We start from the raw sequence: 19212 nt of genomic DNA, 5'->3' as shown, positions 1-19212 counted from the left end.
GAAGGTATAAACTTCAGCTTGTTCCATTCTGCATTGATCAGAGATACTCAAACTGCAAGATATTTCTCATTCTGTGCATTGTATTGTAAGTGACACACAAATGGACTTGATACCCACAGCAAAGGACCCCTGATCACACCTGGTCTCCCTTTGAGATTGGCCTGAAAGATATAATCCAAATAATAACCTGTGCAATCACTATATCCTTCTGTTCCTGCTATTTATGTCTACAAATATTCTGTCTGAGTCCTTTGTTGGAATAAAGCTGACAGAATCTGTGGGGAGAAGGCGTTCTACAATTTCACTCCCAGATCAGGAAGCAGGTTTTGACACAGGAATCCCATTCAAGAGCAGGAAACACCTGATGAAAGCAGAGGTACTTTCTCAAAGGACTGGGCAGTAATGAATAGGCAGGATTGTTCCAAGAACCATTGCTGTGATTGTAGTCAGACTTGCTTATGACAGTGAAAATTGCTGAGTTTAAAAATCATATTAATGGGAGTGTTAATAGGAAAAGGAAGGGGGAAAAAAAGCACATTGTGATGTGGTACTTGAATGTGTTCACTAGCAGGTACCTTCTTCCAGTCACATTACCAAAGAAATTAACTTTGATGTATTCAATGTCAAAGGATGTGGCTTAATGCATGTTTTTTAAAAGGTGCTCCCTCCCCAATTGTTAATTGCTCACGATTAATTGACTACCTTTTGCAAAGTATCTTAATTATTGATTAGTTTAATTGAACTACGTTTACCCTTAATGTTACTCCCACACCAAAGACAAGATACTGAAGAAACTGATAACCATTTTGCAAAACTTTGTACAGAAACGTTAATTCCCTTTTATAATCACAAGCAGGCATTTAGGAATGGTTTTGCCCTGTGTTTTCCACAATTTTAATATATTCTTGATTTGTACAGTCATCGGGTGTTTGAGCCACAACTGATGTAATGTGGATTGGAGGTGAAAGTAGATAAACATTATCTAAGCCTTTATCTCATTGTGGGTTACTTTATAAATATTTTGTTATTTGTTCATTAAGTTTCCACCCTGTATATTATATCTTGTAGAACTGATATGTTATGCATACTGATATATTGTATACTGTCATTTGTGAATGGCTAATAGGATTCAGTCAAATCCCAATATACAGTACGTTTTCCAGTGACAAATTGAGACTCTGTCCTATTTACAATACCTGAAAAGTATTGACATAGAACACAATTTTTGTATTCAGTTAGCATTGGTCAATTTGGAAGTAATTTCCATCTGTGTTAATACAACTAGTGTTTTGATCAGTATGCAGAAGGTATTCTATTGGATACTTTTACATCTTCTTTTGTAGGCCCATCAATGAAATGGTGTTTTAAACCTTTCACTACATTGGTATGTAAGATTTTCCAAAAGATTTTAATGTATGGTTAGTAATTAGAATGTCTCAGGAAATGATAGTGAAGCAAAGATTCGACATGATGCAGAACAAACCATTTCATAGCAATGTTATCAGTACAAGCAAAAAGATTCTTCTCCGTCTCTTGGGAATGGTATGTTTGAAGCAGATTGCAGTGCACTCCATAAAGCCCAGTAATATATATTTGAAAGACTCTTGGTTAAAATAATTGCATCTCGAGGGGGATCTACACAAAGGTCACCACTCATCATCTGTGACACAGTATTGAAGATATTTTTCTGAGCTACCTTGTGATCTCAAGTTAAAAATATTCATGCTTTCTGATATTATTTGGAAAATGATTGTTCCCATCCTGTGGTGAGCTGTTTTATCATACCACCTCCTTCTAAGTTAGGTTTGTGAAGCATACTATGTGTGGAATAACATCTTGGAAGCTAGGGTGGGGTGGAGTCTGTGATGATGTTGGCTGCTTTACCAAGACGTTGAGGGTCCGTGGTGGGGAAGCTGGTTTCCGGGAAGTGCTGAGCAGTGCCCACAACTCTTTGTGGTTTCATGCGGTCTCAGGCAGAGCAGCTGACCTACGAAACTGCGATGCTTATGGCTATTATGCTTTCCATGGTGCATCTATTAAAGTTGGTGAGGGTCAAAGGGAACATACAACGTTTCTTTAGCCTCTTGAGCAAGTGAAGTTGTTGGTGCACCTTCCTGACTGTGGCGTCCATGTGGTAGGACTAGGACTGGCTATTGGTGATGCTCTATCTGAGGAACTTGAAGCTTTCAACCATCTCAAGTGCAGCACCATTGATGTAAACAGAAACATGTGCACCACCCCACTTTCTGTAGTCAATGACCAGCTCTTTTGTTTTGCTGACAATGAAAGAAAGATTGTTGTCATGACTCCATGTTACTAGGCGCTCTATTCCTTCCTATGCAACTTACAGCAACTCAGAACAGAGATAGGAGATAACTTCTCCATCCAGAGGATTCTGAATCATTCATGGAAGGGTGTGGAATCTCAGTTATTGGGTATATTTAAGAAAGGGCTCAATAGATTTTTGGATATTAAGAGCATCAGAGGAGTGTGGGGTTGATGCAGGTTTGTGAGGCTGAGGGGCCGAGTGGCCTGGTGTTTCTAAGTCTTGCATTCGTATTTTCCTCTGAAAGTGGTAGAAGAAGCCAGAATGTAGTTCAGCTGGCATCAGCAAGTCAATCACCATTTGTGAGTCTCTACAATCCATGTCCTGGCATCGTTTGACAGAGAGGACTGTTGTAACCGTGTCAATCTTCCTGCCATGAAATCGCCACTTACATGCACCTCTGGCACAGAACACTGTGCAGCACTCAGGAGTGAGAATAATGCCTGTGTTGTTTTTTCAACCTCTGCCAATCTGGCAAACTATGTGACCACACGCTCTCCCCCCAACTCACCCCCACCTGTGCCTCAGAAATCCAAACATCCTTTTCAATAAAAACATAATAAATCATGTTGCAGCACACCACTGAACTATTTGGCCCTCTGTAGTAACTTGAAGAGCATGTTCTCTGTGGCAATTTCAGCACAAATGGACTCAGAATCAGAACCAGATTCATCAGGTTTGTTGATTTGTGGCAGCAGTACGTTGCAATACATAATAATCGAAAAACCTGTGAATTACAGGAACTATATATATAAAATAGTTAAACTAAATAAGTAGTGCAAGAATAGAAATAAACAAGTAGTGAGGTAGAGTTCATGGGTTCAATGTCCATTCAAATGGCAGAGGGGAAGAAACTGTTCCTGAATCGTTGTGTGTGCCTTCAGGCTTCTGTACCTCCTTCCTGATGGTAGCGATGAGAACAAGGCATGACCTGGGTGATGGGGGCCCTGAAAGATGAATGCCACCTTTAGCCCTTCAGGCATACGTCTGTTCTTAACCAGAACCATTTCATTATTCCACTTCTCCCCGTTCTTTCTTCATATTGCTGCAGATATCCCTTCAAGAATTTCCAATTTATTTTTGGGGAAGTTGATGCTAAGTTAATATTCATGCAATGTCACAGGTATCTTCCGAAGCTGTGAAAGTCAAAGATGGTGTAGATGGACGAAGCTGTTTCCTTGGGTGAAAGGGTCAAAAACAAGGAACCAGAGTGGCAAAAGGATCAGAAGCTGCTTGAGGAAAATGTTTCTTTACAGAGCAAGTTGTTAGGTCTGCATTTAAAATCAAGGTTGAGTTTTTATTGTCGTCCCCGCAGGTACATATATGCACGCATGCAATGACTAGCTTAACCATTGCACTGAGTGCTTGTAATTCACTGGAAGGGCTGTAATCAAGGATGATTCAAGCATAGCATTCAATGTTAGCTGTTCAAACACTAGGAAAAAAAAGTAGTTGTAGAGCTTGTGCAGTAGATGGGGAAGTGGGATGAATTAGATTGTTCGTACAGACTTGACAGGCACCCTTTGATGCTATGACTTTTCTGTGATTTCAAGATCTGTTTTCCCAATTATTTCAGAAGTGGCATTCCAGGTCATACCTTCTGAAATATGGCCCTGTTGTCTCTTAAAGTGTGGGAGTATAGTTCTGTTGGTCATGAGATTCAGCTGCTGGTTTCAGCTTTGGAATCTTTCCCATGTAATACCTGCACTGTCACTGAATACCTGTGGTAAATGCTGAATTGCTCCCACAATGTTACCTTTCATCAGAGTTGGCATCACAGGAAGGAACAGATATTGCTTATAAGTTCACATGGTGAAAGAAGGGTGGAGTTTTAGACCAGCGGGGGGAAAAAAATGAAACCAATCTTCAGTATGTTTAAATCTGTGACTTAAATGAAACATTTCCTGATACTGCCTGAAGCCATTATTATAATTAAGTTTTGGCAAAGTCTGCGTATTTTACTAAGTCCTTTGGGTATCAGGTGTTATTTGCTTTCACACAGAAACTGGCCATCAGTGTATGAGAGTACTCAGTGACTTCATAGTTTCAGGTCAAATTAGTTGTGATTGGTTTGTAGGAGGAAAGTAATTTGAGACACCTTTCTGCTTGTCTGAGCACACTTCCTTGCTGCAAGGTGCTCTTGTTGAGATTGTCTGTGCCTTGCTGCTTGCAACGAAGCTTTTCTCATGTGAAAATCCAGTTTTACTGGAGGCTCTTTAGCTCCCTTGTTGGTTAATCATTGCTGGGAAACTCTTTGAAAGTGTCTGACATGGAAGAAACATATCTCTCTGCGTTAGCCTGCTGACTCACGAGCCATGTATGAGGTACGTACCTGCAGCAACAAGATTGCCAGGCCGATTACCAAGTCCATCCACTCTGCTAGGTCTGTTGGTTCATAATCACTGACCAACCAGTTCGCATTTTGGCAATTGATTTTGTTTGATGGATGTTAATGACTTCATTAACTCCTTTTAGATTACAAGTACAGTATGTTCATGAGTTGAACCTAATCAGTTTTACTGGTAGACCTGTAGTTTGCTGCCAGAACCCTTCCTAAACTGCTTATCTATCTTTACTCCTTTCAAGTTCTTCCTTAAAACCCAACTGCCCTGACCTCTCTTGTATACTCGCGTTTTATTTCACTACATTCCAAAAAGTGCCTGGGGAAGTTTATAATGCTGATCTTGCTGACTAAATTCAACCTGTTATCATTTTACAGATAGGTTTCTCTGTGCATAGTCTACTTATTTGAGCTCTGATCTTACTTTGTATTTTTTTATCATTTTATGCCCCTTGTTGTCTACGTTGCATCTTCAGATGGAAAGAAACTGCATGTGATTACTGAGAATTTTGTTGAGAAACCACTTGTAACCTTATGCATTAGAGCAGCCCAGTGTGATTCCCCGCTGATCAATGTATCATGCACTCTTAATCTGTAGTTTTAATGCAACTTGTACAGTAAGTATGAAACTGAAAACAACAATTCTTAGTGCTGCAACAGCAAAATCCAAACCTGTTTACCCTAGCTGGTTTAACTACGGATTTTTTTTAACTGAGCCATCACACATACCTAATTTTTAAACCAGTTTCTCCTCTTGGGTTCTTTTATTCTCTGCTGAGATAGATTCTGTGAGTGCTGGGCATGTTGTTTAACTGGTCTTTATTAATATGCAAATGTCAACAGTGAATTTGCCTAGTCCTGATATCCGTGTTTGTACAAAGGCCGCAGGACGATCAGAATCGGAAAATCCTGGCCTGGTTGGTTAGCTGGGTACAGTCTGGGAATCAGACCCGGGAGTGGCCTGCTGTGCATGATTGGATAATTAACTCCCTGCATCATCACTTGTGTGAATAGACAATAGCTTGAATTTATAATGTATGATACCAACAGATACCTCTGTACCAATAGTCTACGCCTTCTATGGTATTAATTATTCAGAAGCATAGACTATTGATGCAGAGACATCAAACTGGTCTCTGAGGAATTTCAATATTGTATTAGTTAGAAGACCCAGATGGTGGCGGAGTGGTATCAGTGCCCGTCTTCGGGACAAAACATCCTGAGTTCGAATCCAGCCGGCTCCCCTGAACGTTTTCCATCCATGCTGGGTTACAAGCTGGTGATCTCTTTGGAAACTCATCCGGCAGAAGGCAATGGCAAACCACTGCTGTAACTTGCCTCATGCGCGGTTCCCCATTACGTCAGAGAGGCATGGAGGGAAATCGTCTGCTAACCGGGGAAACTCCGGATGCGACGTACCTTTCCTATTAGTTAAAAATGTGGAATTCAAGAAATCGCAAATATCTGTAAAAGTGACTGACAAGAGACTAGGTGACTGACATGAAACATCTGTAATGTTGGTAAAGCTCATCTGGTGTTCCTTAGGGGAGAAAATCTGCTGTGCTGATCCAGACTGACATGGTAGTATCTCAAACCTCCCCTAAAACACCTGAGGTGCAGAAGGACAATTATTGTTGGCCTTACCAGTTAGGTCCAATTTTGTGTGAAACATAAATCATATTTACATTAAGGCCTTATAACTTCAGTAATAAAGTTGCAAGTATTTATTTTTCATTTAATGGCTATGTACTGCTGCCATTCCACAACTCTTTGTACAAGTAGTCTGTTACCTTACAATTGGACAAATATTTCCTTTTTCCATCTATACAATCCCTTTTAGAAACTACTTTTGACTCTTTCAAATTGAATATTCTGGATTATAATAATATACGCTGTGTGTGATCCCTCTCCATTGTCCAACCGACTGGTCCATTGTCACCTCACACTGTTCTCACCTATCCAGTGGTAGTCAGACAACGTCCTGCAAAGGTCTGCCTCTTTTTTTCCCTTTTTCACAGTTTAGGGATTTGGTCACCTGTGGCAAGATCAGTATTTACCTGCCTCAGTCCTCCTACCCTTGAACGGAGTGGTTTGCTGGGTCATTGTAGAGGCTACTTAAGGGTCAGTCATATGAGTGGAGTCTAAAAAGAGGCCAGGCCGAGTGTGAACAGAAGACTCCCTCCCTCAATGAACAGCTAGGTTTATAGTTTGGTGGTTGGTTGTCATCCATTACTGAAGGCTGGTTAGTTTTTTAAAAATTCCAGATCATTAATCTGAAAGGAAATTGCACAGCTGCCATTACTACTCTAATAATTTAACAGTTGTACCACCACCATAGCCTACCTGTGCTTTTCCCGCAGCTCTACCCAGTATTCACTAAAGATCTGTCTTCAACCTCCCCTGTTTCTTTTTCTGCTCTTGCCTCTTGACAGAGTCATCTAAAGATTCAGCATCAGTTCCACCTGGGTGCTGGCCATCCCAACTCTCCCTCCCCACTGCATATTTTGATGCCTACACTGTCTCTAAACCAGTGCATACTGCAGCAGCTTGATGTAAGAAGTGCACAGGCAGAAATTTCTGGCAAGCAGACGTTAATACCAAGAAAGTGATCTTGATGTTGGACGTTAAGCAGGGCTCTGTTCACTGTTTACATTGTCACTAACCCTGCTACACATTTCCCTGATGCCCAAGTCCACTGAAAGGGTGTAACGGCTTTCTGACTCTCAGTCTGCCCCTGTTGGCTCTGGTACAAGGTTGGGCAGTTTGTGGTGAGAATGTGAGCTGGGTCTCAGAGAATAATGTTGAGGGTGGAATGTGCTTTACATCGAATGGGAGCTGGAAGGAAGAGGAGAATATTCCACAAGGATCAGGGTCAAATCTCAGAGGCTATAAGACTGAGGCACAGAGTCAGGATGGCAAGCAGCTAAGCTGCCATGAATTGGTGAAAGGAAGATCTGGATCTTTATCTGGAAGAGAATCAAAGGTGGTTGAGCATCAAAGGGACCTTGGGGGAGGGGATCTGGACTCTTGGGCGATAGGGCAATAGGGCAAAAAGGCATTGAGGACCACTAGCGAATTAAAAAAAATGCAAGGGAAATGATTTGAAGGACTATCATGATAAAAGGCTGCGATTAAGGGAGTGAACTCTTGTCAGAACTGGAAGGGCAGTAATGGACCTAAAATATTAATCCTGTTTCTCTCTCACAAATGTTGCCAGGCCTATTGAATATTTCCAGCATTTTCTATCTAATTTCAAATTTTCTACCTTCTGTAAACTCTGCAGGAGTCTTAACTTGCATATTCATCCAATACCTTGCTCCTTGATGAAGGTTTTTAAATGTTTTTTTGTTTTCAGATCTCTCCTTCCCTTCCTTGTAATCTCCTCCAAGCATAGAACTCTCCAAGTATCTGAGGTCCTCCCAAGTTGGCTTCTGGACTGCTCCTAAATTTAATCACTCTACAGCTGATGACATTGCCTTCAGTTGCTGTAGACCTAGGTTTATAGAGTTCCCCTCTAAAATCTTCCTACCTCTTTCTAGTTTGTTCAAATTTGTCATGAAAATATTCCCAGAGATGGTGACAGAGAGATTGAGTGAAGGGGAGAGAGATGTCAGAAATGGACCAAGTGAATTTCAGGGCAGGGTGGAAGTTGATGACATCGACGAGCTCAACATAGGTGCATGAAGCAGCACCAATGCAGTCATCAGTGTAGCGCAGGAGGAGTTGGGGAGCATTACCAGGGAAGGTTTGGAACATGGACTGTTCCACATAGCCAATGAAAAGTCAGGCATAACCGGGGCCCAACTGAGTGACCATTGGGTTTGGAGAAAGTGAGAGGAGCACTTACAAGAAATTTCTTATCGGACTGAACCTTTTGCCAATGACGTTAAATCTGTATTATCCAGTTATGGACCCGTTTACTAATGAAATATATTCTTTATTTGCTTCTCTAGTCGCAAATTATAACTGGACTCTTCCTTTCTTATTTTTATTACAGCTTTTCGTCCTCTGTTCTAAGTATCGTTCTGGTAAATCTTTGTGTTCTTTGAAGTGTTGCAATATCCTTCCTAAAGGGTGATTTACAGAACTGGACTCACAACCAGTAATATCTAAAGATTTATCAAAACGTCACTGGGTAGAGAGTTTGCTTTATTGGTGACTAGCTTTTCACTGCCCCCCTCAAAGAAACTCTCATCTGTTTAAACACTTTGCTCTTGTGCTGTATTAATCCATCAAAATAAAACTGTCAGCTATCTAACATGGAAGGTTGTAAAGGTGATTCAAGTAACTAAACAGACGTTTGTTTGTTTTGATTTTCCAATCCAAAGTATCAGTGTTTGTGCTCTCCAGGGCGAAACAGGTTGATTAATTTCCCTTGTGTGTGACTTCTCACATGCTAGGCTGGAACTGCATCAGCAAGTACTATGGCCACAGAAACGGAGTGGAGGTATCAGTATACGGTGCTTCAGTGTTTATTATCAAAGTACATATACCTGTATATTACCTTGAGATTCATTTTCTTGCAGGCATTTATAAGAAAATAAAGAAATACAATAGAATTTATGAAAAACTATCCATAAATAAAGAACGACAAACAACCAATGTGAAAAACAAGACAAATTGTGCAAAAGAAATAGCTTTGTGAAGAGTGTCCTTGAAAGTGAAGCTGTAGGTTGTAGAATCAGATCAGAGATGTAGTGAGTGAAGTTATCCTCGCTGTTTCAGGAGCCTGATAGTTTTAGGGTAATAACTGCATCTGAACCTGGTGGCTTGCAACCTGACTTCTGTACTTTCTGCCTGATGGTAGTAGCGAAACGAGAGCATTACCTGGACGGTGGGGTCTTTGATGATGGACGCTGCTTTGTTGTGGCAGTACTCCATGTAAATTTGGTAACTGGTAAGGAGGGCTTTCCCTGTGATGGACTGGGCTACATCTAACACTCTCTTTAGTCTCTTCCGTTCCTGGCTATTGGCATTTCCATACCAGGCTGTGGATGCAACCAGTTAGGATACTCTCCACTGTGCATCTAGAGAAGTTTGTCAAAGCTTTTGGTGCCATGCCAAATCTATGCAAACTTCTAAGAAAGTACAGGGCCTGTCATGCCTTCTTTGAGATGGCACAATGTGTTTGTCCCTGGACAGATTCTCTGACATGATAATGCCAAGAAATTTAAAGCTACTGATCTTCTCCACCACTGATCCCCCTAATGAGGAATGCCTCATGGACCTCTGGTTTCTTTCTGCTGTAATTGATAATCAGCTCTTTGGTTTTTGTTAACATGAGTGAGTGGTTGTTGTTGTGCACCACTCAACCATGATTTGAATCTTCCTCCTATATTCTTATTCATCACTACCTATGATTGGCCCACCAACAGTGATGTTGTCAGCAAACTTAATTACTGCATTTTTTAATGCTTAGCATTAAAGGTACACTATGTGTAGTGCAAACTAACAATGGTGGATATGTTTAGAAGTGCCATATTATATTGTTTAAGTTGTATGGAAGCCATCCATATTCTCTTTCTGTTGTACGTCAGCTGAGGCCTTTTATTTAATTATGGCCTTGTTAATCAATGTTCCATCCAGAATCACAATCAGGCTTATTTTCACTGTCTTATATGACAATAAGTTTGTTGTTTTGCAGCAACAGTACAATGCACAGCCATAAAATTACTATATAGTAATCAGCATAGGGCCAATAAAAAGAAGGAAGCTGTAAGCGGAGCAGCCATTGTTGGAGTGGGCCAATGTTAGAGTGGTCAGGCTTTGGTGAGAACAGCCAGAGGTTTGAGTAAATAAGTAAGCAAGTTTCTAGTAGTTTTTGTTTGTTAGTACATAGCTTTTGCACTGAGAATGGGTTTGGAGATAGTGGTATGTTTTGTGTGTGAGAAATCTGGGAGACCTCCGGTCTCCCTGATAGCTTCATCTGGATGAAGTGCACCAGGCTGTAGCTCCTTAGAGACTGTGTTAAGGAACTGGAGCTGCAGTTGGATGACCTTCAGCTGATATGGAAGAATGGGGAGGTGATAGATAGGAGCTAAAGAGAGGTAGTCACCCCTAAGTTGCAGCAGGCAGGTACCTTGGTGACTGTCAGGAGGGGGAAAGGGAATAGCCAGCTAGTGCAGAGAACCCCAGTGGCTGTTAGCCTCAATAATAAGTATACCCCTTTGGATATTGTTTGGGAGAGTGACAACCTACCAGGGAGAAGCTGCAGCAACCAGGTCTTTGGTACTGAGTCTGGCTCTGTGGCTGATAAAGGCGGGGGGGGGGGTGAAGAAGAGGATTTCTATAGTGATGGGGGATTCCATTGTTGAAGGAGCAGAAAGCAGATTCTGTGGGCGTGAAAAAGACACCTAGATGGTATGTTGTCTCCCAGGACCCAGGGTCAGGAATGTCCCAGATTAGATCCACGGCATTGTAAAGGGGGAGGGTGAGCAGCCAGAAGTCTGGGTATATACTGGGACCAATGACATAGGCAGGAAAAGGGAGGAAGTCCTGAGGACAGAATTTAGTGAGTTATGTGGAAAGCTGAAAAGCAGGACTTCCAGGGTAGTAATCTCTAGATTGCTGCCTGTGCCACACAAGGGCAAAAGTAGGATGACTTGGCATATTAATGCTTGGCCGAGGAACTGATTTGATTAGGGAGCTTAAGGTAAAGGAATCCTTAGGAGACAATGATCATAATATGATAAAATACACTCTGCATATTGAGAGGGAGAAGCTAAATATCACAATATTACACTGGATTTAACAATATTACACTGAAGTGCAGGGAATTACAGAGTCATGAGAGAGCAGCTGGCCAAAGTTGATTGGAAGGGGACACCAAAAGGGATTATGGCAGAACAGCAGTGGCTCATGTTTCTGGGGGAAATTCAGAAGGCACAGGAAAGATATATCCCAAAGATAAAGTATTCTAAAGGGAGGATGAGACAACCAAGGCTGACAAGGAAAGTCAAAGACAACATAAAAGCAAAAGAGAGGGCAAAAATTAGTGGGAAGTTAGAGGATTGGGAAGCTTTTAAAAACCAACAGAAGGCAACTAAAAATCCATAAAGAGAGAAAAGATTAAATTTGGCATTAAACTTGCCAATAATATAAAAGAGGACACAAAAAAGTTTTTTCAAATATATAAAGAATAAATGTGAGGTGAGAGTGGATATCGGACTGCTGGAAAGGTGGTAATTGGGGACAAGGAAATGGCAGATGAACTGAATAAGTATTTTGCATCAGTCTTCACTGTGTAAGACGCTAGCAGAATGCCACAAGTGCAAAAGTCTGATTGCTATTACTAGGGAGAGGGTGCTTGGGAAGCTGAAAGGTCTGAAGGAGATAAGTCGCCTGGACCAGATGGACTACTCCCCGGGGTTCTGAAAGAGGAAGCTTAACAGATTGTGGAGGCATTAGTAATGATCTTTCAAGAATTGCTAGATTCTAGAATAGTTCCAGAGGAATGGAAAATTGCAAATGTCACTCCACTCTCTAAGAAGGGAGGGAGGCAGAAGAAATGAAATTATAGACCAGTTAGCCTGACTTCAGTGGTTGGAAAGATGTTAGAGTCTATTATTAAGAATGAGGATTCAGGATACTTGGAGGTATATGATAAAATAGCCATAGGCAGCATGGTTTTCTAAAGGGGAAATCTTGCCTGACAAATCTGTTGGAATTCTTTGAGGAAATAACAAGCAGTATAGACAAAGGAGAGTCAGTGGATGTTGTTTATTTGGACTTTCAGAAGGTCTTTGACAATAGCATGGGTAGAAGATTGGCTGAGTGGCAGGAGGCAAAGAGTGGGAATAAAAGGGGGCCTTTTCTGATTGGCAGCCGGTACCTAGTGGTGTGCAGCAGGGGTTGGTGTTGGGATCACTATTTTTCATGTTATATGTCAATAATTTAGATGATGGAATTGAAGGCTTTGCGGCCAGGTTTGTGGATGATACGAAGATAGGTGGAGGGGCAGGTAGCACTGAGGAAGCAGGGTGCTTGTAGAAAGACTTAGACAGATTGGGAGAATGGGCAAAGAAGTGGCAGATGGGATATAATGTAGAAAATCGCATGGTCATGCACTTTGGCAGAAGGAATAAAAGCATGGACAATTTTCTAAAGGGGGAGAAAATTCAAAAATCAGAGGTGCAAAGGGATTTGGGAATCCTTGGGCAGGATTCCCGAAGGGTTAATTTGCAGGTTGAGTCTGTGGTAAGGTAGGCAAAAGCAATGTTAGCATTCATTTTGAGAGGACTAGAATACAAAAGCAAGGATGTGATGCTGAGGCTTTATAAGGCATTGGTCAGACTGCACTTGGAGTATTGTGAGCAGTTTTGGGCCCCTTGTCAAAGAAAAGATTTGCTTGCATTGGAGAGAGTCCAGAGAATGATCCCAGGAATGAAAGGTTTTAACATATGTGGAGCATTTGATGGCAGGGGTTTTGAAAAATGACGGGGGGGGGGGCGTTTCATTGAAACCTATCGAATATTGAAAGGCCTAGATAGAATGGACTTGGAAAGGATGTTTCCTATAGTGGGAGAGTCTAAGACCAGAGGGCACAGCTTCAGAATAGAGGGGCATCTATTTAAAACAGAGATTAAGAAAAAATTCTTTAGGCAGAAGGGTGGTGAATCTGTGATTATCATAGGCATGCTAGAGACGTCTGTGCAGGCCAGTTCATTGGGTATATTCAAGGCGGAGGTTGATAGGTTCTTGATTAATCAGGCATCAAAGGTTATAGGGAGAAGGCAGGATAATGGGGTTGAGAGGAATAATAAATCAGCAATGATGGAATAGCGGAGCAGACTCAATGAGCCTAATGGTCTAATTCTGCTCCTACAGTATGTCTTATGGTGTAAAGTACAAAATAAATAAACAGAGCCAAAAAAAGGAATAATGAAGTGCAGTGTTCTTAGATTCATGGACTGTTCAGAAATCTGATGATGAATCAATTAACAGGCTGCTCTCCCTCCTCCATGATGGTACAAAAGAGGAGGTCATGTCCCAGTTGGTGCAGGCACTGCCCTTTGAAGATGTCCTTGATGGTGAGGAAGGTCATGCCTATGATGAAGCTAACGGAGTCTATAACCCTTTGCGGCCTCTGGTGCTCCTGTGCGTTGGAGCCTCCATTCCAAGCGGTGATGCGACCAGTCAGAATGCTGAGCTCTGAGCCTCAGTGGGGACTGGTCTGTGTTCTCCCAGCTTCTTCCTGAAGTCCACAATCAATTCCTTGGCATTGCTGGTGTTGAATGCTCAGCCAACCATTTTTAGCCTGTACGCCTCCTCGTGGCCAGCTGAAATTTTACCACCAACGCTGATATCGTCTGTGAATGTGTAACTGGCATTTCAGCTATGCTTGGCCGCACAGTCGTGAGTGTAGAGCGAAAAGAGCAGGAGGCTATTCTACTATTCTGTGTTCAAGAAGATATTTCATACTTCATTCGCTGTTTTCACTGCCATTGCAATGGAATAACAGTATAAATGTTATTAACACTTAAGCCAATTAAAACATTGCAAATTGACGTGTTTAGAGATATTGCCATTGAGTCCAAGTATTCAACTTCATCTTTAAAATTAATGTTTAAAAATAAAGTATCATGTATCAAACCTATCTCTGTATCAATCTCATCTGACGACTTGGAGAACCGTCTTAGCTTATGGGTGTCTCTCATTTTAACTAACATAATTGCTTCTGGAAATATAACGCATTCTTATTTAGACCTGCTCAAGTCAGTAAAATCCAACTATAATGCAATACAAGTTGTTGGAGATGTGAGTAGGAAATGGTAGCACTCTGTCTGCAGGGGTCTGTGATCTCAGAAGCTGGGATAAGGAATTGTGTAATCAGACTAAGAAACTGAAATACAAGAACTGATCCAGGAACAATAAGTTGAAATGGTGAACTCAGGTAGAGAAAGAGAATTAGAGTGGGGAAGGAAAAGGGTTAAGAGAGAGAGAGAGAGAAATAATAAACACAAGAAATTCTGTAGATGCTGGAAATCCAGAGCAGCACATACTAAATGTTGGAAGAACTCAGCAGGTCAGACAGCATCTATGGAAAGCAATAAACAGTCAACACTTCAGACCAAGACCCTTCATCAGTACTGGAAAAGAAGGGGGAAGATGCTACAATAAAAACGTCAAAAAAAGGGAGAAAAATAATCAAAAAACGGAAAACATTTTTGTCAAGGAAGTTGAGTCTTTTATCTACCCTGGACATTAATCAGAGAGCAGTGATAGTCCGATTAAACAGAGTAAGGTACTTTGGATAGTACACCAGGAAGATTCTAAGTTTCTAGTTGAGTACTGCTATCCTGAGAAAAGGCACAAATGTAAAACTGACCATTTCCTAAAATGTAGGAGAGACTGGAAATTTAGGAAGTATTTGGAACTGAAACAACCATGTATCAGCGTTTAGAGTGGATATATATAAAACTACATTGACTGTCAGAACATGCAAGTTGCAATGCAGAAATTTCAAACAATTGTTTTTGTATCTTTTTTTTACCTTTTTATTAGTTTATTGTGCTTCAGTATAATTCAAGTGAAGGAAGTAAATTTTGTCTTTGTGCACTGTTGTGCATACTGGTGACGCCACACTCAGGTTGGAGGAACAAAACCTTATATTCCGTCTGGGTAGCCTCCAACCTGATGGCATGAACATTGACTTCTCTAACTTCCGCTAATGCCCCACCTCCCCCTCATACCCCATCCGTTATTTATATATACACACATTCTTTCTCTCACTCTCCTTTTTCTCCCTCTGTCCCTCTGACTATACCCCTTGCCCATCCTCTGGGTTTTTCCCCCCCTCCCCCTTTTCCTTCTCCCTGGGCCTCCTGTCCCATGATCCTCTCATATCCCTTTTGCCAATCAACTGTCCAGCTCTTGGCTCCATTCCTCCCCCTCCTGTCTTCTCCTATTATTTTGGATCTCCCCCTCCCCCTCCCACTTTCAAATCTCTTACTAGCTCTTCCTTCAGTTCGTCCTGACGAAGGGTCTCGGCCTGAAACGTCGACTGTACCTCTTCCTACAGATGCTGCCTGGCCTGCTGCGTTCACCAGCAACTTTGATGTGTGTTGCTTGAATTTCCAGCATCTGCAGAATTCCTCGTGTTTGGTTCTTCAATAACTCATTTGTGATTGTGATGAACACCAGTTTTAAAAAGCTCAATATTTGTTGGTGCTTTGAAATTTTCTGATCCAGCAGCTTTTTGCTGAAGTGAGCCTTTTGGGTTTAACCTACATTTGCACATCCTAATTTTCAAAAACTCCACCTAATTAATTTGGCATAAGTTTGCAATGATGCAGCTAGGGGAATGTGGTAAGCCATATGTTGTAACTGGGCTACCTGTCTGGACACGGCCCTCTGCTGACTGCCCCCCCTGTGGCTCCTCCCACAGACCCCTGAATAAAGGCAATTGTGTCACTGCTCCTCCCTCAGTTCAGGGCAGATACTCAGCATGGTGGAGGTCACATTTTACTGCTAATAAAAGCCTTTCAGTATTTACTCTACTTCCAGTCTTTTGGAGTGATTGATAGTGCATCAGGGAACAAGATATCGGGGATTTTCATGAACAGTAGGAACCAGCCACTTCTTAAAAAATAAAGTTTAGGGTTTGAAATATAACTACAAGACCAAAGGTGGGTGAGCTGGAGAGGATGAATCAGATCTTGTGGGGAAAAAGAAATGAGGAAATATTGTAATGAGGGTGAGAGAAATGAGACAAAAAAGAAAATAAATGTAAAATTTGTCATGCTCAAAATCTCTATAAAGAAATTTAAATCTCAACAAGTGAGATTTAATATTTGTTACTGCCAGCTTTCTGGCTGAAGGGAAAATTTTTGGTTAATTCTTGATTGTCAACAAGTGTCTTACAATTATTGTATAATAATGATACCCATATAGTTATTTTACAGATACAGTAGTGTCTTTAAAAAGTATTCACCTCCCCCCCCCCCGAAGTTCTCATGTTTATTGTTTTACAACATTGAATCACAGTGGATTTAATTTGCCTTTTTTTGACACTGATCAACAGAAAAAGACTCTTCCATGTTAAAGTGAAGACATCTCTACAAAGTGACCTAAATCGATTACAAATATAAAACACAAAATAATTGATTGCATAAATATTCACCCCCTTTATTATGACACACCAAATCATCACTGGTACAACCAATTGGTTTTAGAAGTCACATTATTAGTTAAAGGGGGATCACTAGTGTACAGTCAAGGGGTTTCAATTAATTGTAGTAAAAATACTCCTGTATCTGGAAGGTCCAACTGCTGGTGAGTCAGAATCCTGGCAAAAATTACACCATGAAGACAAAAGAATGCTCCAAGCAACTCCACAAAATAGTTATTGAAAGCACGTCAGAGAAGGATAAGAAAATTTCCAAGTCACTGAATATCATCAAGAAATGGAAAGAATGGCACAACTGTAAATCTGCCTGGAGCAGTCTGTCCTCAGAAACTGAGTGACCATGCAAGAGGGGGACTAGTGAGGGAGGCCACCAAGAGACCTATGACAAATCTGGAGGAGTTACAAGCTTCAGTGGCTGAGATGGGTGATACTGTGCACACAACAACTGTTGCCCGGATGCTTCACAAGTCACAGCTTTTTGGGAGAGTGTCAAAGAGAAAGCCACTGTTGGAAAAAACTCACGTGAAATCTCAACTAGAGTTTGCCAGAAGGCATGTGGGAGACTCCAAAGACAGCTGGAAGAAGGTTCTATGGTCTGATGAAACCAAAATCGAGCTTTTTGGCCATCAGACTAAACGCTATGTTTGGTGTAAGCCAAACACTGCACATCATCAAAAACACACCATCCCTACCATGAAGCATGTTGGTGGCTACATCATGCTGTGGGGATGCTTCACTGCAGCAGGCCCTGGAAGGCTTATGTAGGTAGAGGGTAAATTGAATACAGCAAAATACAGAGAAGTCCTGATGTCATCAGCAAGAGAACTGCAACTTGTGAGAAGATTTGTTTACCAGCAAGATAGTGACCAAAGCCAAAGCTCCACAGGAATGACCTGAAAACAACAAAGTTAGTGTCCTGGAGTGGCCAAGTCAGAGTCCAGACCTCAATTCAATTGAGAATTTGTGGCTGGACTTGAAAAGGGCTGTTCACTTACAATCCCCATGCAATCTGACAGAGCTTGAGCAGTTTTGTAAAGAAGAATGGGGAAAAATTGCAGTGTCCGGATGTGCAAAGTTGATAGAGATCTATCCATACAGACTCAAGGCTGTAATTGCTGCCAGATGTGCATCTACTAAATACTGCCTTGAAGGGGGTGAGTAATTATGGTTAATAATTGTAATAAATTTAGACCAGTTTGTAGAAATTTGATTTCACTTTGACACAAAAGAGTCTTTTCTGTTGATCAGTGTCAAAAAAGCCAAATTAAATCCTCTGTGATTCAATGTTGTAAAACAATAAAACATGAAATCTTCTGGGGGGGAGTGAATACTTTGAATACTTTTTATAGGCACTGTAACTTACTTGACAAGTCTAATGGACAATTTGTGAGAAATCTGATAACTTTGTGATGCAGTTGACAGTACAAACCGGCCAGCAACAAGGGATTTACAATTCACGTACATTTTCCTTCAATACATTGTTGGCTGATTTCCAGTTTAATAAATGTTATTTGCACTGCATTATTTCTTCAACAAAATCTAGTCAAATGTTCCTGTACCCCTGCCCGTACTCAAATGAAAAGTAGAATGCTACTTGCTCGAGTCTGCTTCTAATTCTAAATTTGTTCTGTAATCATAAACCAAAAGTTTTTCTTTCAAAAGTCCTCTTTTGCAATACAAGCTGGCAAGTATTAATTATGAAAATGAGTGGATGACCTTTCTTCAAAGGCTTTTATATATTGGAAAAAGTATAACTTATTAATATTACTCCAGTGATGTCAGTTTAAAGTACCTGAATCTGCTTGAAAATCAACAAACCATTTGCTCCTTGTGTGGCTTTGCACACGGCTGGGAAAATGGGAGACGACAAGGTTGAAATTCCTCTGGAAGAAATTTCTGCAGTGACCACCCAGAGAATTGTGTGGTACCTTAGAAAGGGGCCAAATTGTGGTTCAAAATGGGTAGATTGTCTAGGAAACAGCACACTGTGGCGAAACCTCTGCCTGTGGTATGTGAGGAATGTTAGTGGCATGCTTGAATGGAGAGCTTCAGAGCAGATCCCCTGTACAATGCTCACTAGCATCTGTTGTGATCCTTGGAGCTTCATGGCAACAGACTCTCTGGAATGATTTCATTTTCAGAAAAAGTCCTTTAGAATTGACAGCAGATAACTGGAGCATTCAGCCTCACTGTAAAGCATTAATCAGGGAGCAGACTCCATTTAATATATTCTGAAAGATAATGAAAAGTTATGCCGCCTGTAATTCTCTTGATTATATTGTGTGCAGCTCCTACAAAGGCAAGCTGGAGCCCACATTGACTGCTTTTCTATACCTGTGAGACTGAAAACTGTCTTTACCTGGCATCCACAAATTCACACACTGCTTGTAAGACAGTGGGAAAGAGTAAGAATGGGAG

At 41.1% G+C, this 19212-nt stretch overlaps 1 protein-coding gene across 3 annotated transcripts in view; it reads left to right on the top strand.

Annotated features, from left to right (window-relative positions):
- The window catches only part of shroom3 (shroom family member 3), a 457480-nt gene that overhangs the window by 279273 nt on the left and 158995 nt on the right, over nt 1-19212 (top strand). Inside the window, exon 1 of one of the 3 annotated variants that reach the window (XM_063043473.1) lies at nt 4263-4650. The exons of the other annotated variants lie outside the window; for them this stretch is intronic. Within the exon in view, the coding sequence (XP_062899543.1) occupies nt 4646-4650 (5 nt within the window). The 5' untranslated portion in view covers nt 4263-4645. Of the gene's footprint in view, nt 1-4262; nt 4651-19212 lie in introns of those variants that run through there. 3 annotated transcript variants of the gene reach the window in all.

Source organism: Mobula hypostoma, chromosome 3, assembly GCF_963921235.1.
Source record: "Mobula hypostoma chromosome 3, sMobHyp1.1, whole genome shotgun sequence".
Lineage (NCBI taxonomy): Eukaryota > Metazoa > Chordata > Chondrichthyes > Myliobatiformes > Myliobatidae > Mobula > Mobula hypostoma.
The sequence above is the reverse complement of the archived record's forward strand: the minus strand, read 5'-3'. Positions and strand labels throughout refer to the sequence as shown.